The 21880-nt window shown below is 54.9% G+C and overlaps 1 protein-coding gene and 1 non-coding gene across 2 annotated transcripts; one reads left to right on the top strand and one right to left on the bottom strand.

Annotated features, from left to right (window-relative positions):
* Positions 1-5491: 5491 nt before the first annotated feature.
* Positions 5492-15464, top strand: LOC144934295 (anterior gradient protein 3-like). The gene is made up of 7 exons (XM_078859972.1): positions 5492-5704; positions 6893-6956; positions 7121-7173; positions 8320-8396; positions 10299-10362; positions 11375-11458; positions 15379-15464. Exons 1-7 carry the CDS (start codon positions 5512-5514, stop codon positions 15426-15428), a joined length of 585 nt encoding a protein of 194 aa, XP_078716098.1. The 5' UTR covers positions 5492-5511; the 3' UTR covers positions 15429-15464.
* On the bottom strand, positions 5935-6006 carry TRNAA-CGC (transfer RNA alanine (anticodon CGC)). The gene has a single exon. It is a non-coding gene; the product is annotated as a tRNA-Ala (tRNA).
* Positions 15465-21880: the final 6416 nt, after the last annotated feature.

The following is a 21880-nucleotide window of genomic DNA, read 5'->3' as shown; positions in this document are numbered from 1 at the left end:
GGCGGGGGGGCGGGGGTGTTTTTTTTCTGCTGCTTCCAGTTCGTGAAATTCCACAACTGCTTTTCCAGGAATAATATTTACATAAATAATTTCAGGAAAAGGGGTTGTGACTTTTTTATTTTTTGCGCGCACTGCGGTCAAACGCGCCACCCCCACACCAACCCCCCCTCGCTAATTTGACACTTGCGCGGCTTTTTGTTGTTGTTGCATTTTTGTCACGAGTCCACGCAGCCTGTCCGACTACTTAGCGGTCGACAAAGCGAATCCCACTTTTCGGGAAAGCGTCGGTTGCCATTCATATGGATGGACGCGCCCGGTAAAACTTTGTAATAAACATAAATAATGTCCAGCTCTTGGCCAATCCACTGCCGGACGAAGGCCTCCCCACGCAACGTCGATCGTGCACGAGGGGTTGCTCTAGGAGACTCATCCACGCTGGGTTAGTGCGTGTTGGTGAAGGCGGTAAGCGGTGCGGGAGGGAGCCTTGGGGGAAAAGGGGGGGGGGGAGAATGACAGTGGGCAGGAAAATTCCAGTATCATTCACGAGTCATGTTAACCGTGGTCAGGAGTCGAACTCAGTTTGTCCGGGTTCACATCGCAATGCGCTCTCTATCCCACGCAGCGCCGCTCTTCCACGTGCAGTGGTCGAGTTTGGCAAAGATCACGCAGGGCCTAACAAATGGCAACCATGACCACAACTCCAGTGTGTCTCCGCCTATAAACCCCAAGGTCGTTCAGTCAATCGGGCCTATTAGCTTTTCAAAGCAATTTTATCCAGCAGCATTCGTTTGTGCAAGCGAACTTTGGACCGGTTTAGACCCCCCTGGGTTTTATCGGCAGAGTCAGGCTATCGAATTGGGTTCGTTCTTGCCGACGCGCTCGTCGATTTAGTCATGACATTGGAGCAAATAATTCCAGGACGTCTGCAAAGCGAGGAAGCATTAAAGGGTCCTCATCCTCCTGCTCCCCGATGGCATGATCAGGACTCGCGCCTCGCTCCCACGGGCTCAATCTCAGAAATTCGCTCTCTTTTCCAAATCAAGCAAGGAAGGGAACTCCAAATTGTCCGAAGAGACGGGTGGACTCGAATCTCGCAGACAGTGTTGCCAACTCGGTAGATTTTGTCGATAGAGCGACTTTTTGGAGGGTTAGTTTTTTTCTCGAAACCAAAAATAAATCGCCACAGCGACAAATACAGGGACTGCCTTGGGGACGAGGATATCACGCGGATATAGGAACGGAAGAAAATAATCAGCAGTCCCCCCACCCCCGCCCCTCTTCAAGTTTCTCGAGGGAGGTTCGTGCACAACCGAGCCAGCAGCTGCCATCTCACCGACAAATCCACAAAGGCAGAGGAACCAAGCTCGTCTTGAGCCTGGACTTGAGCGGAGACAGGGAGTTGACAAACATGGATGTGGCAGAGAAACCAAGTTCGTCTTGAGCCTGGACTTGAGCGGAGACAGGGAGTTGACAAACGTGGATGGCTGGGGGGCCAAGGGAGTTCCCAGACTACAGGGGATGGGAAAGGAGCAACCTCCCAAATGGGGGGCTTCAATTAAAAATAAAATGAGCCGTGGAGACGCCAGGGATTGAACCCGGGGACCCACACATGCGAAGGGTGTCCCCTACCACTGAGCTACACCCCCCGTGGTTCCCACCACGTGTAGGATGCGCTCAGGAAGCAGACTGAACTATACAGGGAGCTTCAAATACCACAAGAAATGTACCTCTGGGCTCTGGAGACCACCAGGAGAAGATTCCAGGCGTGTGTTGACAAGTGGAGACTCTTTGATTTATTGAAGCTATTAACGTACATTTGTTATCATGTTACTGTTTATTATCCGTTCTTTTTCCATGAAAAATTATAGTCCAATGTAAGTGTTAACATTGTTCTGATGCGCCCTGTTCAGACACACACATCATCATCACCGTCGTCTCGCAGCGAGAGCAGACCCCAGTGGTTGAGAGAGCCGATGGACTAGTTGTTGCTGTGCCCGGTAAACGTCGTCTCCGTCCGTGTGTCCGTCATTTCTCGTGCCTTCACGCAACCGACAAAACCCAAGAAAGGTCACAAATTGCCCATGAAGATCACCACACGGCAGCCTACCAATGCCCAGTTCTGTGCAGTTAACATTTTTTTGTAGTCATGATTAACAAAGCTTTTTTTTTATCCCGTTTATGGAGAACAGCGACGGAGGCGTTGTTGGTTGCCAGCCGGAGAAACGTGCCGGCGATTCACGACGCGCGCTTCCCGCGGGCGCGAGCATTTGTCCTCGCGGCAGTCGAATCTCCTCCACCTCCAACCCTCCCTCCCCTCCCTCCCACCACCAAATAAAAAAACCACGAGGTCCCTTCTCTTGAACCGACCGGCTCGCCAGCCTCGTTTATTGTGCCGTGGGACGCAGTGTCTCGCGCGCCTCGTGACCGTTCGTCGCCGTCGTCGTCATCAGCGAGCGGACGTGAGGAATTGACTTCACATTTAAAGGTTCCGATCGATGTGAGGTTCCCACGCACTGCTATATATACACGAAAATCCCCCCATTCGCCGTCGGTGAGCGATTGCGAGACTATACTTCACCACGCTGGCGAATCGGGGCGCGTGGGGGAGGAATCGCGGGGCGTGGGATCTAGAACCAGTTCAGGCATCAATCGGCACTGATGTTAACCGTGTCCGAACATTGTAATCAGGTCACCGAGGTCACAGCGCAGTGCGCTAACCGTTGCGCCACCGCTCCCCCACGTCTCACCACGTACCGAATGAGTCATAAATCAAACACTGCGGCACCGACACTGAGCAGTGCCCCGTTCGGGGAGCCACTTATTCTGATGGATGCATGGCTTTCTTCAGCCTTATCTTATCCCCTCCTCCTTCTCTCCTCCTCCTCCCCCCCCTATCCTCCCGCTGTGGTAACATCGGGGCCCTCCCACCCGGGAGAGAGCGCGCCCATCAGCCGTCGCCTTACAAACTCAGCGCTGCTTTACTGCAGGAATTTCCTGTGTGGCCCCGAGCCACGGTTGCAGCTGTGCGGGGTTCGTAGGGTGCCTGCAAGCAAGGACGGGGTGGGATGTGTGGGGGGGGGCAGCAGCAGCAGAAGTGGGAGCGGTGTTCACGAGAGGGCGCGAGAACGAGCGCGCGTGTCGACCCCGTGGAGCAGTGGCATTGATGACCTCGCGCACGCAGCGATCGATGTTTGAATCGGAGCGCGAGGGTCGATTTTGATGAATCTATTCCGTCAACTCATCGTGCTCCGCGTATGAGCTTCCGTATCAAATAACGCCGACGACAGCCGTATAGGCAGGCGGTGTGGAGCGCAACGGTGGCGAGATGTTAACTACCTCGCCTGGTCTACGGGTGGTCGTGGGTTCGATCTCGACCCTGACGCGTGTTGTATATTTACGAGTGTGGATGTTCTCCCCGTGGTCGCGTGGATTTTTTCTCCGGGTCCTCCGGTTTTCCCTCCACATTTAGAGGCAACATCACCACGCGTTTCGAGTATTCCGTCGATATCTATATTTACCCGTGATAAGTGACTTCGTTGAGCTATCATTTGAAAAAGAGCTATATAGCTCAGTGGGCCTTACATGTAAAATAAAAATAGTTTAAATAGTTGGTCAAGTGCTGTTAGCGGGCACAGAAAAGGCGGCCGATGCCACGCCCGGCCACCTGTGCGTCCCCCAGCGCTGATTTTTACACGCCGCAACCAGGTCAGGTTCTCATTTAATGCTGAGTCGACCAAGGGGAAAGCCTAGAATCGGCTCTGACGCGGCGACTTCCAATGCAGCGCGTACACACATCCCGTGAGTCACGCACACACACAGGGAGACGCACGCGGTGATGACACGTGCCCAGGCAACGGCTGCGCGAGTGAATGCCCCTTGCCCCAGTGTCTCCTATTGCCCTTGGCAGGAGACTGAGACAGCTGCCCCCCCCTCCCCGTGTCGTGGCGGAGCGAGCCCCTGTTTGTGCTGGCAGCGCGGGCAGCAGTCCTCGTCCCAACTCAGCTGCCCCCACCGCCTGCCCCCTGCTCCCCCCCCCCTCCCATTTCACGCCAGTTCGGATTTTTTTTTCTCGCGCAATGAATCAGACCCTGATATGACACGGCCGTTAATTCTGCTCCGGTTTTTAAGTTTTATTATTCGTTGGTACTCGTAATAATTTATCTCTCGGCTCCTCGAAGCCCGCAGCCAATCTCATTCATCAGCTGATCCACACTCCGGAAGAGCCCCCCACCGCAAACAAACAGAGAGCGGTTCCCCTGCTCCAGCTCAGAGCTCAGTCTCAACCCCCGTCTCCTCCTCTTCTTCTGCCTCCTGCGACCCCCCCCCGTCCACCCCCGCCCCCGCCCGTGCGCCCATGTATCTGCATTCACGTACGGCCATCTGGTCAATTCCACTGCTGGATGAGGGCCTCCACACTAAAGATGTCCCTGGTGGTGACAGTGGTTTAAGCCCTCTCCACCCCGCATAGAAGTGTGTAGTACGGTACAACAATGGGTGCAACTGCTGCTGCACTGCCCACTGTTGGCAGGACAGCCCCCGTCGTAGCCTAACGCACTCTGGACTCTGGACAACGTTGTCAATTATGTATCCACGAATGCATCACTGAGGAGCAAGACTCATCTGCACTGCTACCAACGAACGGCCCATTTCTTAAATCTAATTCAGCGTCATCAACCATGATCATGATCGTTACGATCATCATCACGATTATGGTGTCAGAAGTTCACACTCGTTCATTGGATGGGTAAACCCTCCGAAATTAATAATTTCATCATCATCATCCTCAATCCATCATCAGCACCGTCTTCATCACCATCGCGAGCAGCGTAGCGCCCGAGATGATTGTCCCGCTCTGTCCATGCGAGGGCGCACGACCAAGATCCGGCACGAGGACAGCTGCTCAAACACGCACGAGAGGCCGCCACTCAAATCAATCCGAGCCTTCAAATGTATTTATTTATTTTTTCGAGGGACAAAAAAATAGAAAATGAATGAAAATCACGCGAAATTGTTTTACACACGCGCGTTGCGCTAAAACCCAAACCTCTCCGGACCCACGTCCCATTGACCACGATCACAATAACATCTCAACATCTCAACATCTCAACTCTCTTTGGAAATTCCAAGCGAGGCGTGGTGGATGATGCCCCCTTGCTGATGCATTTTCTCGGTAGACCTTGCGAGCGGGAGCGTCCGGCGGTCGGTAGTCGTGGCCAGTGTCGCGATAAGGTCACAGGAGGGGGGGGGGGTAGCCCTCTCTAAAGCCACCGCATCCGCCAGCTGGGTCCACACGGCCAGGCCCTCGGCCACCTCGTGAGGGGGCCCTGATACACCAGGCAGCGCCTGATTGGCCCCGTTCCCCTTGCGGTCTGCTACTCGGGGCCCCCGTGGAGGCCCATAAATAGCCTTCGTTGCGGCCGGGGTGGCACAACGCACTCGCCGTCACCGCTTGTTCAAGCCACATCTTTATTTGCCTCTTTGTTGAGTTTCACCCCATCGCACGGCAGCATCATGACAACGTCTGCGAGGCTTCTGCTCGCGGCGCTGGTCGCCACGGCTCTCGTGGCGTCCGGCGGAGCGGCGCGTCAGGTGGCCGGCGTGAGGAAGGACGCGAAGGGCGCCTCCGCGGGGAAGGGGGGCGACTTTGGCAGGGCCGACGAGGCCGCGGACAGGGTCTCGCGCCCCTTCAAGTCTCTCGACGGAGGTTCGTGAACATCCCACCACCAGCAAAACCGCAATCTCGCCGACATCCGCAACGGCAGTCGGTCAAGGGCAGAGGAACGCAAACACGTCTCGAGTCTGGACTTGAACAGAAGCAGGGAGTGGACAGCATGGATGGCTGGGGGAAGGGAGTTCCCAGACGAGAAGGGGAGAGGAGAATGAGCGAACCTCTTAATTGAGGAATTCAATTTTTAAAAAAAATCCAGCCGAGTGTGGAGATGCCGGGGATTGAACCCGGGGCCTCACACATGCGAAGCGTGCGCTCTACCACTGAGCTACATCCCCGGCCGTCTCTTCAACTCGCCGCTGTCGCACAGATAACAAAGATCCCCTATATAGCATTGACAGACTGTTGGGGTAAGTGTTGTTAGCGATCACCTCTGAAGGCCGGCATGGTACCCGAGAGAGTGGGTGGCCAGCACTACGCCCGGCCGCCTTTGTCTCCCGAGTGGCGATGTTCACACACCGCACCAGGTACTCATTTGAGGCTGGTCGACCTAAGGGTGACCCAGTACCGGTTCAGATAATCGTCCCTGGTGTTGGCGACCGCCAGTGGGAGTCGAACTCAGGTCTCTGCAGGGTTTGCAGCGCAACATAGCATGCTATAACCGCTGCGCCACCGCTCCCCACAAGATGCCCGCGTGAGCACCTGCACACAGACACACGCATGCTTTTATTTTATTTAACCAGGTAAGGCCCACTTAGCGATACAGCTCTTTTTCAGAAGCGACCTGGCTATCACAGATGATCGCTCAAATACTCTAAACCAGTGGTTCTTAATCTTTACTGCAGCCTTGCAAAAAATGTATAATGTTACCAAATACTTAGGTTTGACAAAAAAAAAACTAGTTGTACTTACATGCCCGTAATTAGTGCTTTCGATTATTTATCGTCAAAAATAATCTGTCCGTGTCTCGCGCCCCCAGAAAGGGCATCTCGCACCCCCCAGGGATGCAGCGTGCGCCCCAGGTTAAGGACCACCGCTCTGACCGCACTTTGATTCTAAATGAGGAGGGAAAAACCATAGGACCCGGAGCAAAAGCCACGCGACCACAGGGAGAGAGAGAGAGAGACACCGCAAACTCCCAAATGGGGTTGCGCTCCACACATGCTGAGCCGGTGTGACCCGCGCGATGTGCGCGCGTGTTTGTTGTTGTTGTTGCTGCTGCAGGATGGGGAGACTCCATCCCGTGGGTCCAGACGTACGAGGAGGGACTGAAGATGGCAGCGGAGCAGTTGAGTAGCGGCGATGCCACCGCGCTCACAGCCAACCACGCCAGTTGTTGGTGCTGTTGTTGTTGTTGCTATCTCCCTCTCTCTCTCGAGCTGCATGAGTTTGATCTCGGTCCGTGTTGGGTGAGTTTGCATCTCCTGACCACGTGCCTTTTTTCTCTTACAGAGGGAAGCCGCTCATGGTGATTCATTGGTCCGAAGCGTGCCCCTACTGCGTAGGTAAAGTACTCACGCATTGATTTTCTCACAGAATTGTTTTGTGCGCGGTTCGCTGGGAGATCGAAGGACTAATAACGTGACTAGTATAGCGACAGCCACAGCCACGTGTATACTGGATGTGGTGTACCGGGTGCAGGAAATATTCTATGCACCGAACTGTTTGAAATGAAACCCCTGGGCGAGTTGGTTACCGATGGCTCGACTTACGAGCTGGCTTTGTGCAAATAGATGCTGTGCATTTAGGAATCGAGCGAAATCTACGGGCTGGTGGTTCCATCACGACTTGTACGAAGCAAAAAATCAAGAGATTCTTGCAAAAGCGAATTGACGTGCGTATCGTAAGCGAACGTAATCGATATGAATCGATGAGTTCGATGCATCGTTACGCCTTGCCATTTTGACCGACCCACACCAGATACTGTAAAGTGTGACAATTCGGGATGGGGATTCAATCCAAGATGCAGATTTAAGATCAGCGCTCAGTACTTTGTGTCAACATCAGAACGGGAGACACAAAGGTGGCCGGGCGTGGTGTTGGCCACCCACCACCCCGTCTTGCACCGTGCCGGCTTTGGCTGGGGCTCGCTAAAACCCCTAAGAGTGTGCATCGGGCGTACACGTCTGATCTTCGCTTGTGTGTGCATGTGCGTCTTTACACATTGGCCAGTCATCTCAGTCAGTCAACCCACCTGGGTTTGTCCCGTGACCTCCTGCCAGCGGGCGTTCGACACTTCACGTGGCCTTAAAAAGCACTTATCCTGGCACAAGCGCCACCTAGTGGCGTACGGCTGTTGCTGTTGTTGTTGTTGTCTTCACACGCGCTAGTGCTGCGGTTAGCGCGCTGCGCTCAGAACCCGGCGATCATAATTTAGATTCCCGCTCACGGCCAACACCGGTGACGATGATCTGAAACGGTCCTGAGCCTCCCCTAGGTCGACTCAGCATCGCATGGGTACCTGGTGCGATGGGTAAACATCGCCACTGGGGAAACAAAGGCGGCCGGGCGTGGTGCTGGCCACCCACCCCCTCGTGCGTCCGTGCCGGCCGTCGCGGGTGCTCGCTAACAGCACTTGCCCCGACAGTCTGTGAAGGCTACACGGTTAATATTTTGCCTTTGTCTCTTTTTTTACACGCATGGGTCCCCAGCCCTCCGCGAGGCCTTCAAGAACCACGGCGAGGTTCAGAAGATGGCAGCAGAGGACTTCGTGAGCGTCAACCTGCAGGTGCGGCGCAGGGGGAATTGGGTGGGAGTCGTGTGCGTGGAGGCGCTCCGTGCGGGTGGCACCCCGTGCCCTGTGGCTGAATGCGAGCGGTGGTCGTGTCTGCCGAATCATCACCTCTTGCTTGGCTACGTACGAATGAAAATCAACAGCCATCATCAATCTTTTAACATGTTGTTTGCTTCGTCGTCGTCGTCATCATCATCATCAGCCGTGGTCAATCCACTGCTGAATGCGACGCGGTTGTAATCCGCGGGGCGCGCGCGCTCGCTAACTGATCTTCACCGCTCCGTCTCGAACGCGTTCCATGTCTTGGCCGCCACTCGCTCCGTGGCCCTCGGTCACCGTCCCTCCTCGACGACGCCTCCTGTCCGAGTCCACGAGCTCGTCGCAGACATTGTGGACGTAGCCATTGACACCGCGCGCCTTCTCTATGTGCACGCGGGCCTCTTTCTCTCTTGCAATGTCACCGCTAATTTCGCGTCTCAATTACCGTCAGCGCTTAGTTGTCTCCAGCGTCGACTTTGCGCTCTTCTGCCTGATGAGTTTTCCCCATTCATTTACAGAAGAAAGTCTTCGAATCGATGTATTGTCTGCCCATAGCCGGCACTAAACCCTGGAGGCTGGGCTTGTCCGCATCAAGTGAGCCTCCCCGAGGCGTGAGTTTGAGTCTGGGTTTATTTGATTTCGTACACAGCAGTAGGAGATAATGATGGTTATAGTGTGTCGAGCATTCATAGCAGGATGCAACTGATAATCAGCTGTCTCCTCCTCCGACTGCTGCTGCTGTCTAAAATAACAGGGCAGCACTTTGTCTCGTTTGAGTCGGTGGTCGAAAACATTTGAGGCTGTCTGCGTCATACACGCAGCGTGGTATGTTCGTTGAACTTCGTTCGCACCGTACGTAGCCAACCGTGCTCATCGGAGGTGCGCGCGAAGGACAACAAACTTAACATGAAAAGCAGTTCTCAATAAATGCCTTTTCACTCGGGATTTAAAAGTGCATAGCTCCAGTGGCTTCTTGACACCGGAAGGAAGAGCGTTCCAGACGGCCGCAGAAGCGCATCTGAAAGCGCGCGATGCGGCGACCGTCTTTGTTCGATGGCCAGCCAAGAGCCGTTGAGGATGACCCAGAGTTCGCGTGGTGATGTCACGTGGCAAGCAAGGAATTATGGGAAGAACCGATCGATCCCGCGGTCACAATTGCGCTCTAGGATTACCGTGTTGCGCCTGCTTCTTTACGCCTGTGTGTTGTGTAGTGTGTGCACAAGTGTGTGTGTGTGTGTTGTGTAGTGCGTGCACACGTGTGTGTGTGTTGTGTAGTGTGTGCACAAGTGTGTGTGTTGTGTAGTGTGTGCACAAGTGTGTGTGTTGTGTAGTGTGTAGTGCGTGCACACGTGTGTGTGTGTGTGTTGTGCGCTACACACGTGTGTGTGTTGTGTAGTGCGTGCACACGTGTGCGTGTGTTGTGTAGTGCGTGCACACGTGTGTGTGTTGTGTAGTGCGTGCACACGTGTGTGTGTGTGTGTTGTGCGCTACACACGTGTGTGTGTTGTGTAGTGCGTGCACACGTGTGCGTATGTTGTGTAGTGCGTGCACACGTGTGTGTGTTTTTTGTAGTGCGTGCACACGTGTGTGTGTTGTGTAGTGCGTGCACACGTGTGTGTGTTTTGTGTAGTGCGTGCACACGTGTGTGTGTGTTGTGTAGTGCGTGCACACGTGTGTGTAGTGCGTGCACACGTGTGTGTGTGTGGTGTGCTGCACACACGTGTGTGTGTGTGGTGTGCTGCACACACGTGTGTGTGTGTGCGTAGTGCGTGCACACGTGTGTGTGTGTGTGTTGTGTGCTGCACACGCGTGTGGGCACAAGGGCACCGTTAACGCAGCGCTTTGATGTCCTTTAAGACCGAGACCTTGGATCAAAACCTCGCTCCCGATGGTCGCTACGTGCCCAGGATCATGTTTGTCGGTAAGCGGTGCGCCCAGATGTCCCAATGGGATTCCACGTGCGCCCATGTGTGTGTGCGTGTACATGTGTGTGTGTGTACATGTGTGTGTTTGTACATGTGTGTGTGCGTGTACATGTGTGTGTGTGCATGTGTGTGTGTGTGCGTGTACATGTGCGTGTGTGCGTGTACATGTGTGTGTACATATGTGTCTGTGCGTGTACATGTGTGTGTGTGCGTGTACATGTGTGCGCATGTACATGTGTGTGAGCGCGTGTACATGTGTGTGTGTGCGTGTACATGGGTGTGCGTGTACATGTGTGTGTGTGTGCGTGTACATGTGTGTGTCTACTTATAGTGGTAGTGTAACGATTAGCGCATTGCGCTACGAACTTAACCACCGGTGTTCGATTCCCACTGACGGCCAACTGGTCCAGACGATTATGTGAACCAGTCCTGGGAATTCTAAAACTAAACTATATATTTGTTTTATCTTACCAGGTACGGCCCACTGAGCTATACAGCTCTTTTTCATCAGCCTACCCACAAATAATAGCGCCACTAAGTGGCTTACCACGTGGAATTGTATCGCACCCAAATGCCCTAAATGTTTATTTTATTATTCTAAATGTGGAGGGGGGAAACCGGGGGAGCCGGAGAATAATCCACTAGACCACAGGGAGAGCATGCAAACTCTACATGTAACAGGCGTCAGGGTCGGACTCCTCATGATTTTTTGTATATCAGGCGAAGTAGTAAACGTCTCTCCACCGTGGCGCCCCCCGACTACTCTAGGTCGACCCAGCCTCAAATGAGTACCTGGTGTGACAAGGGCGGCCGGGCGTGGTGCTGGCCACCCACCCCATCGTGAGCCCTGCCGGCCTTCATAGGTGCTACTCGCTAACAGCACTTGCCCCAAACAGTCCGTTCAAGGCTATACGGGGGATCCGTGTCTCTGTGTGTACGCCGAGAGAGTGCGTCCGTGAGTCTGCACTCGTGTACGCGTATCTTTGTCTGCGTCCCGTGTGTCGGCAGACCCGTCCATGACGGTGCGAGCTGACATCGGCTCGGGCTACAGGAACAGCCTCTACGCCTACCACTCGGACGAGGTGTTCCGTCGTGAGTGATCACCGCACCGCACCGCACGTCCACGGCAACTCCGCGTCCACGCCCCTTGCCACGGCGCCACGTGGCTCCGTGCCGAGCAGCACAGGACACCCGGAATATTGGCTTTTAATGCCCCCCCCCCACCCCGCAATAAATGAACCATCATATAACGCGATGATTCATTTCCAATCTCGCTCTCGTAAGTAAGCCCGGCGGGGTGAGACGGCGATCCCGCCCGCTTTGCGGTGGCAAGGGTTGATGGGTTGCGTCGATGTGTGGCAGTGCAGCAATGTGTGGCAGTGCAGCGATGTGTGGCAGTGCAGCGATGTGTGGCAGTGCAGCGATGTGTGGCAGTGCAGCGATGTGTGGCAGTGCAGCGATGTGTGGCAGTGCAGCGATGTGTGGCAGTGCAGCGATGTGTGGCAGTGCAGCGATGTGTGGCAGTGCAGCGAAGTCGATTCGCGAATCCGTCTGCGCAGACCGCATTCCTTCTGAGTGTTTATCTCCTCGGTGAGCTTGATGGGTTGTCTCCGGCTTTCCCGATTTCCTCTCCCACACACACACACGCACACACACGCACATACACGCACACACACAAGACCCTCAATAATGGAACTGGCCAAACGTCCTAACAGGGCAGCACACCTTGTCAAACTAAATCAGTCGGTTGGCTACGTATGGTGCGAAAGAAGTTAAACATACATTCGAGGCTTCCCTGGATAGACGAATTAGATTGTTTTCTGCATCATCACCATCATCACTGCGAAATCGATCACCACGCGGCCAATGCCGAAGATGCCACTACAGCTCACGGTCACTTCCTTCCTGCTGCCAGGTCACGGCAGTGTTTGTTTGCGCAGTCGGCATCAGCAGACCTCCTCCCCGAGGAATGTGGAGTGCCATCGCCGTTTGGCAACCCAATGCTTGAGTCAGGAGGTATCTTGCGTATCGTGAGATGTATCTCCTTCCTTCCCGTAACTCATCACACGTATACTAGTTTTGCATTTGCATAACTATGCACTGCACACGATCGATGTATGTCACTTACTCGTGACTGCCAGATGTAGATCACTGTGATTTGCATAGAATTCTATTCTCAGGCGCATGCACACGCACGACAGTCGCCTAGAATGGAATAATCGTCACCTGGCAGCTCGTAGTGTCGTTGCGATTATCACACACGAGGACTTCAACTAGGGACACAACAACGACACGAGGCAGGGGGGGTGACATCACCTGGTGTCGGCAAATTCGTTTCAAAGGCAGTGCATATATTATGAGAGCATGTTCGTTTGCATGTTCACCGCAAGTATTGTGAGTGATTAATGCAGTCCTTGATTCATTGCCAAATGTATCTATTTGGTGTTTGCACATCTTAACACCTCCTGTTTTTTTGCCGGCGAGGGTAAAGCCTATTCTTATATATTTCACGAGCCCAGGGTGCTGTGGCTATCTCCGCTGAATCGGCACCATTTCCCGTCGCCTGTCACTCGCCATCCCTCCCCGTGACCGCACCCTGCAGGTCGGCCCAGCCGGTTCCTCCCAACCGGTTGAGCCGGACAGATCCCAACCCTGGTGGGCTCACAACGCAGCAGCAGCAGTTAGCGCGCTCCGGTTTCTAACGACAAAGCGAGTTTGACTCTTCACGGCGGAGCGACTTTGCTCTGTGCTCACGCCTGTATACATACTGTGCTGTACAAAGATAAAGATCTCTCCCGTATAGCCCGAACACACTGTTGGGGCAATTGCTGTTAGCGTGCACTTACAGCACGGCACACGAGGGGGTGGGTGGCCAACACCACGCCCGGCCGCCTTTGTCTTCCCCAGTGGTGATGTTTACACACAACACCAGGTACTCATTTGAGGCTGAGTCGACCAAGAGGAGGCTCATGACCGGTTCAGATAATCGTCACTGATGTTGGCCGTGAGCGGGAATCGAACTCAGGTCGCCGGGTTCGTAGCGCAGCGCTGCACTACCGCTCCCAACTGCACTCACACCTATACACAGACTACCACGGCATGCGTGTCGTCAGATTATACCATCACACATTATACTCTACTCACACGTGTACACAGCGCATAGCATCACGTGTACACATTTTACGCGCACACGTGCACACACGGTGGCGAGATGTTAACTACCTCGCCTTGTGTACAGGAAGTCGTGGGTTCGATCCTGACCATGACGCCTGTATATTTGGAGTTTGCGGTGTCTCTCTCCCCGTGGTCAAGTGGATTTCTCCCCTCCACATTTAGAATCCACGTGCGTTTAGAGTATTTGGCTGCTATAAATGTCCACGTGATAAGCCACTTCGTTGAGCTATCATTTGTGTCCAGGTCGCTTCTGAAAACGAGCTGTACGGCTAAACTAAAGGACCTGTTCGTGTCACATCAATCGCCTTCGATCTTCACCGTGGCCGGCAACATAATGCAGGTGGCGCAGTGCGCGAACCACTGCGCCACCGCTCCCCATTGTTTGTTCACGTGGCGCCAAGCACAGTTCTCGTCATATCCCCGCTTCCACCTATCGTAGATTTTTGGTTTTTCCACCACGGCGAGTTAAGCCACGCGCTGGGTTCACAGCTCCGCGTTGACCCTGCGATCGAATCACCCCGGAATGCTCCCGGATCTCGTCATCAACATCCCACCAGCAGCTAAAGCTACGCGGGACTTTGAGCCCTGGACATGCGCTTAGACGGTTGTGTGGCGTGGCCGGGCATGAACACGCGGGCTGCTGTAGACGCGGCGCTTCGTGGCGGTCAGGCTTGAGGGCCGTGCGGCAAAATCAATTGTTGGACTGTACTATGCTCACGCGTATGTGCTCTATGGCTATACCGGTGTGGTGAAGTATGGTCAGATAAGCCCCCCCCCCCCCGCTCTCAACGACCCGCCCAGCGTGGGGAGGCTCTCATCCCGCAGTTTATTGACAAAAGGGCTGAGCACGCGCATTTACAAGGTCTGTCTAGGATACGAGCCTTGATGCGTGGGTGACCTTATGCAATTATTAACGTGTTCGTTATAAATCATCGTAAAAACGGGCTCGATTAGCAACGATGTGTAATAAATACATTTTGCATGAATGTCAGTGAGTTTTGGGACAACTATACACGAATGAGTTTAGAAGATTTGGCTATTGATGATGGGTCAAATAAACTACGCTATTTGTATTCTACCAGGTAAGACCCACCAGAGGTGTGGACTCGAGTCATGTGACTTGGACTCGAGTCAGACTCGAGTCATGAATTTGATGACTTGCGACTCGACTTGGACTTGCATAACAATGACTTTGTCCCACCTATGAGATGTGGACTCGAGTCATGTGACTTGGACTCGAGTCAGACTCGAGTCATGAATTTGATGACTTGCGACTCGACTTGGACTTGCATAACAATGACTTTGTCCCACCTCTGAGACCCACTGAGCTGTATAGCTCTTTTTAAAGAAGCCACTGGCCACAAATGATAGCCCAACGAAGTGGCTCTTCGCGTGGAAATGTTTCGCAGTAGCGAAATATTCTAAACCCAGAGGACCCGGAGAAAAATCCGCACGACCACAGGGAGAGAGACATCGCAACCTCCCATTATACAGCAGGTGTCGTCAGGGTCGGGATCGAACCGACGACCTCCTGCGTACCAGACGAGGTAGTTAACATCTCCTAGCCACCGTGATGATGATGATGATGAGAGAAAGAGACACCGTACACTCCAAATACACAGCAGGCGTCAGAGTCGGGATGGAACCCACGACCTCCTGCGTACCAGGCGAGGTAGTTAACATCTCCTAGCCACCGCAGCGCCAACTAATCGTGTGGCAGCTGTACAACGGCGATCTGCGCGTGGGGGGTGCCGTGTGCGTCGGTGTTGAGTGAACGAGACGACTGAACGTGTCCGCCGTCTCCGCTGACGCTGCTGCCCTCCCATTGCTTCCCACAGTGGTGGACGCCATGAAGAAAGCGAAGGTTCCCCTCAAGACGGAGCTGTAGTGCCAAGCGAGGAGCGACCAGGACCCGGCACCTCCACACAGCGAGGGGGTGGGGGGCGGGGAAGACGGTGGGGGAGGGGGGGGGATGGGGGTGGGGGGGATAATGAAGGGGGGGTGGTATTGTGATTTTAACAAACGGCGAAGTGATTTTGACCAGAATGAGACGAGGATTTGTAACTGGACCGGGGCTTCATTTCAAAAGGGGTCTGGCCACACAGAATAGTTCCGCACCCGGAACACCGCATCCAGTATGCACCTCGCTGTGACCGTGGCTGCTCGCGACCTGCCTGCCGGAGAGTGTTCGGTGGGCAGTGAGACGGGGGTCCATGCACCGGACCGAGCGCGCGGGTCCAGACGACGTCGCCTCGTCCGATGGCCGCTGACGGAGCTCGCTCCTGACCCGCACGTCGCCCCGAGCCGCCTCGCCACCAGAGCCGCCACGGTCTCCGTCTCCCTGGGCGCTCGGTCGCGAACGCAGCGAAAGAGTTGCGATGGGTCGCGGTGTGGATGTCGCGAAGCAACCGACTCGCCGGCGTCGGTGCGTCGCAAACAGCGCGCCGGGCACAGATGTAAAATGTTCGCGTTGCCAATCGTCGACCTCGGATGATCGCGCGGATGCGTCCTCTGCGCCGCTGTTTACCGACACCCAATTAAACGCACGACCTCACGAGCATCCCTCGTCCGCCCCCTCGCCATTCGTTCTTTTGTTTCGTGTCGGGATGGGCACGAAAACCACTCGACGCTCTCGCTGTTATCAGTGAAAGCGACGGCGGCGGCGGTGGCGGCGTCTCCATCGGCATCGCTCGCGGCACGGGTTGACGTTCCCTCGAGAGAGCGGCACGGGTTGACGTTCCCTCGAGAAAGCGGCACGGGTTGACGTTCCCTCGAGAGAGCGGCACGGGTTGACGTTCCCTCGAGAGAGCGGCACGGGTTGACGTTCCCTCGAGAGAGTGGAGGTCTCACGACCCGCAGAAACTCCTCCGTGGGCGTCCATGTTACCCACGAGAGCCTCACCGGGTCTCAAGAGGGGCCCTGCTGCTACGTTCGAATGTTTTGACCAATTTATTTTTGTCCACATATATATGTCAAGGGGGGATCTGGTATTTCGGAAAATCCCACATCCCATTACGACGGGGGATATGTATAATATGTATGTTGAACTTCTTTCACGCCGTACGTAGCCAAGCGTGCTAACGTTATCGCATTAGCGTTATCGCATTAGCGATAACATTGGCCGGGAACCGGACGGCTTCACCGACCCACATTCTGCACTTGCCACCATCACAGCCACTACCCCATAGCCCGTCGAGTTTGCGAATGATATTCAGACAAATCTCGACGTGATCCACCGACCCTTGCCACCAAGTCCCCTGCACGGGGAGGCCCCTCGCGCCCCAGACCCCGTGGGAGGCGGGGGCGGTAGAAGAGGCCCGAAGCGCCGCACCCTCCACGTTGTTCTCCCCCCACCTCCCTCCCTCCGACTACGGGGGGAGGGAGGGGGCTAAGGAATGCGTCTCGTTTACCCAGAAATCACAGTGCGGGCTTATCGCTTCTGCCGAAGTACACGTCAGCCTTACTCTGAAATCAGTGCGTGCGACGGGCGAGGCTGCAGGAGAAATGTATTGACCTCGCGGCTCGCAAAGCGCAGACAACCTGAGACGTGGGGAGAGGGGGGGGGGCTTACCTCACACCCCCCCCACCGCCCCCCACATTCCGCCAGATTGCCCCGACCAGGATATGGGGATAAGCCGGAGTCGGCGCGACGTGCTGGTGCAGCTGTAGGGAGACGTGTCCTCGCACAGGCACAGGCGCGCACCTGTGCCGCCACTACCCACGCGGGTTGCCACAGCACAAGGCAACATAGCACGTGCACTAGCATGGCATAGAGACCCAGCAGAGCGCGTGCACTAGCATGGTATAGAGACCCAGCAGAGCGCGTGCACTAGCATGGTATAGTGACCCAGCAGAGCGCGTGCACTAGCATGGTATAGTGACCCAGCAGAGCACGTGCACTAGCATGGTATAGAGACCCAGCAGAGCGCGTGCACTAGCATGGTATAGAGACCCAGCAGAGCACGTGCACTAGCATGGTATAGAGACCCAGCAGAGCACGTGCACTAGCATGGTATAGAGACCCAGCAGAGCACGTGCACTAGCATGGTATAGAGACCCAGCAGAGCGCGTGCACTAGCATGGTATAGTGACCCAGCAGAGCGCGTGCACTAGCATGGTATAGTGACCCAGCAGAGCGCGTGCACTAGCATGGAATAGTGACCCAGCAGAGCGCGTGCACTAGCATGGTATAGTGACCCAGCAGAGCGCGTGCACTAGCATGGTATAGAGACCCAGCAGAGCGCGTGCACTAGCATGGTATAGTGACCCAGCAAAGCGCGTGCACTAGCATGGTATAGTGACCCAGCAAAGCGCGTGCACTAGCATGGTATAGTGACCCAGCAGAGCGCGTGCACTAGCATGGTATAGTGACCCAGCAGAGCGCGTGCACTAGCATGGTATAGTGACCCAGCAAAGCGCGTGCACTAGCATGGTATAGTGACCCAGCAAAGCGCGTGCACTAGCATGGTATAGTGACCCAGCAGAGCGCGTGCACTAGCATGGTATAGAGACCCAGCAGAGCGCGTGCACTAGCATGGTATAGAGACCCAGCAGAGCGCGTGCACTAGCATGGTATAGAGACCCAGCAGAGCGCGTGCACTAGCATGGTATAGTGACCCAGCAAAGCGCGTGCACTAGCATGGTATAGAGACCCAGCAGAGCGCGTGCACTAGCATGGTATAGAGACCCAGCAGAGCGCGTGCACTAGCATGGTATAGAGACCCAGCAGAGCGCGTGCACTAGCATGGTATAGTGACCCAGCAGAGCGCGTGCACTAGCATGGTATAGAGACCCAGCAGAGCGCGTGCACTAGCATGGTATAGTGACCCAGCAGAGCGCGTGCACTAGCATGGTATAGAGACCCAGCAGAGCGCGTGCACTAGCATGGTATAGAGACCCAGCAGAGCGCGTGCACTAGCATGGTATAGTGACCCAGCAGAGCGCGTGCACTAGCATGGTATAGAGACCCAGCAAAGCGCGTGCACTAGCATGGTATAGTGACCCAGCAAAGCGCGTGCACTAGCATGGTATAGAGACCCAGCAGAGCGCGTGCACTAGCATGGTATAGAGACCCAGCAGAGCGCGTGCACTAGCATGGTATAGTGACCCAGCAGAGCGCGTGCACTAGCATGGTATAGTGACCCAGCAGAGCGCGTGCACTAGCATGGTATAGAGACCCAGCAGAGCGCGTGCACTAGCATGGTATAGTGACCCAGCAGAGCGCGTGCACTAGCATGGTATAGAGACCCAGCAGAGCGCGTGCACTAGCATGGTATAGTGACCCAGCAGAGCGCGTGCACTAGCATGGTATAGTGACCCAGCAGAGCGCGTGCACTAGCATGGTATAGAGACCCAGCAGAGCACGTGCACTAGCATGGTATAGAGACCCAGCAGAGCGCGTGCACTAGCATGGTATAGAGACCCAGCAGAGCACGTGCACTAGCATGGTATAGTGACCCAGCAGAGCGCGTGCACTAGCATGGTATAGAGACCCAGCAGAGCGCGTGCACTAGCATGGTATAGTGACCCAGCAGAGCGCGTGCACTAGCATGGTATAGTGACCCAGCAGAGCGCGTGCACTAGCATGGTATAGTGACCCAGCAGAGCGCGTGCACTAGCATGGTATAGAGACCCAGCAGAGCGCGTGCACTAGCATGGTATAGTGACCCAGCAGAGCGCGTGCACTAGCATGGTATAGTGACCCAGCAGAGCGCGTGCACTAGCATGGTATAGTGACCCAGCAGAGCGCGTGCACTATCATGGTATAGAGACCCAGCAGAGCACGTGCACTAGCATGGTATAGAGACCCAGCAGAGCACGTGCACTAGCATGGTATAGTGACCCAGCAGAGCACGTGCACTAGCATGGTATAGAGACCCAGCAAAGCGCGTGCACTAGCATGGTATAGTGACCCAGCAGAGCGCGTGCACTAGCATGGTATAGTGACCCAGCAGAGCGCGTGCACTAGCATGGTATAGTGACCCAGCAGAGCGCGTGCACTAGCATGGTATAGTGACCCAGCAGAGCACGTGCACTAGCATGGTATAGTGACCCAGCAGAGCACGTGCACTAGCATGGTATAGAGACCCAGCAGAGCGCGTGCACTAGCATGGCATAGAGACCCAGCAAAGCGCGTGCACTAGCATGGTATAGAGACCCAGCAGAGCGCGTGCACTAGCATGGCATAGAGACCCAGCAAAGCGCGTGCACTAGCATGGTATAGAGACCCAGCAGAGCACGTGCACTAGCATGGCATAGAGACCCAGCAAAGCGCGTGCACTAGCATGGTATAGAGACCCAGCAGAGCACGTGCACTAGCATGGTATAGAGACCCAGCAGAGCGCGTGCACTAGCATGGTATAGAGACCCAGCAAAGCGCGTGCACTAGCATGGCATAGAGACCCAGCAGAGCGCGTGCACTAGCATGGTATAGAGACCCAGCAGAGCACGTGCACTAGCATGGTATAGAGACCCAGCAAAGCGCGTGCACTAGCATGGCATAGAGACCCAGCAGAGCGCGTGCACTAGCATGGTATAGTGACCCAGCAGAGCGCATGCACTAGCATGGTATAGAGACCCAGCAGAGCGCATGCACTAGCATGGTATAGAGACCCAGCAGAGCGCGTGCACTAGCATGGTATAGAGACCCAGCAGAGCGCGTGCACTAGCATGGCATAGAGACCCAGCAGAGCGCATGCACTAGCATGGTATAGAGACCCAGCAAAGCGCGTGCACTAGCATGGCATAGAGACCCAGCAGAGCACGTGCACTAGCATGGTATAGTGACCCAGCAGAGCGCGTGCACTAGCATGGTATAGTAGCCAGGACATTATTTCTGATAAAATATATTCCTGGGCCTCTTCAATCTCACGGAACGGGGGCGGAGCGGCTGAAAGTATATCCTGAGAGTAGCCCAGCACATCTTAAACATTATCATATCATAGTCATTTATCACATTCTATGAATAATTGGAGGATGTAACCCCAAACATAGCCTGTCTCTACATCCTCTATCATTACATTTTTATTTAAAGCTTTCGTGGCTGCAGGGATTGATCTTCTTGGTTCTTTCGGTAAAGTCACGTAGAAGGGAAATAATAAAATATGAATGAACCAAGTTTGGTGGTGTTCATTCAGACGCTGTCTGTCCGACAGCCCTGTTCTTCACCTGAGGACGGCTGCTTGCGTTGTAGCCGAAACGTCGCGAGAATTGTATTTTATTATGTTTTATTTTCATTATTTTATTATTTCCCTTCTACGTGACTTTACCGAAAGAACCAAGAAGATGAATCCTCTATCATCGTTACGACCCCTACCCACTCACTTATGTTTGTGTTCGGTCTCTTGGCCTCGTCCTTCCACATCCTCCCCTGTCGACCTCTCACCGCTGCCTGTGAACGCGCGCCCGATCCACGTGTTTGTCCTGATGATGAGACGCGTCTCCTCCTGAACCTTTCCCTGCCACCGCCCCATCACACACACCGCAACACATGGTGGAAGGAGTTGTGCAGCTATACAGAGCCCTCATTGGAGCCACAGGGCTCCAGAAGAAGCACATGCCGTAGCATGCTGTACACCACAGCATGCACATGTGTACGTGTGCAGCCTTCTAGTCAATCTACTGCTGGGTGAGGTGGGCTTCCACGCGCCCTCCTGCAGCACCCGCGCTGTTCAGTTCGCGGGTTGGTCAAGGCAGGGAGCATCCACGAGGCGCCATAGAAGTGTATACCAACAATGGATGTTGCTGCATTGCCCCCCGCTGTCTGCCACGTAGACCTGCTGCTCTCCCTATAATCGTGCCAACGTTGCGCCAACGTTGAACACAACGTTCCACGTTTACTGGGTGACGACGACCTGGGTGTGAGTTGGTGGTAAAAGCGACGGGCGAGGCGACTTCACCGGTTTTTCCGGCTGCGCCGTGTTGCCCTCGGCTGTGTTTTCGCGCTGTGCCCGACGTCTCGCTGCAGCACGTGGTGCGAAACGTCGGACATCACGCCGCGAGAAAAACAAAGAAACCACACGGGCAGAATCTGTCGGGCTGCACGGCTATAGTGGGCGAGATGCTCGTCTTTGTGCGTGCGTATGACCTTAATAGATGCTCGCTAACAATCTGCAAAGTGGGTCATTGTGAGTGCGCGTGAGGCGTGTAACTTGTCAATGGAAATGTCTAAAATGCGCTTCGAGGCGAAATCCGCGGGCACGCGAGAGAGGGAGGGAGGGCGAGAGAAAGAAAGGGGGAAGAGAGAGGGGGGGAGAGAGGGGGGGGGGGGGGAGAGGGGGGGGAGAGGGGGGGGGAGAGGGGGGGAGAGGGGGGGGGGAGAGGGGGGGAGAGGGAGGGAGG

Source organism: Lampetra fluviatilis, chromosome 10 (assembly GCF_964198595.1).
Source record: "Lampetra fluviatilis chromosome 10, kcLamFluv1.1, whole genome shotgun sequence".
NCBI classification, from domain to species: domain Eukaryota; kingdom Metazoa; phylum Chordata; class Hyperoartia; order Petromyzontiformes; family Petromyzontidae; genus Lampetra; species Lampetra fluviatilis.
The sequence above is the reverse complement of the archived record's forward strand: the minus strand, read 5'-3'. Positions and strand labels throughout refer to the sequence as shown.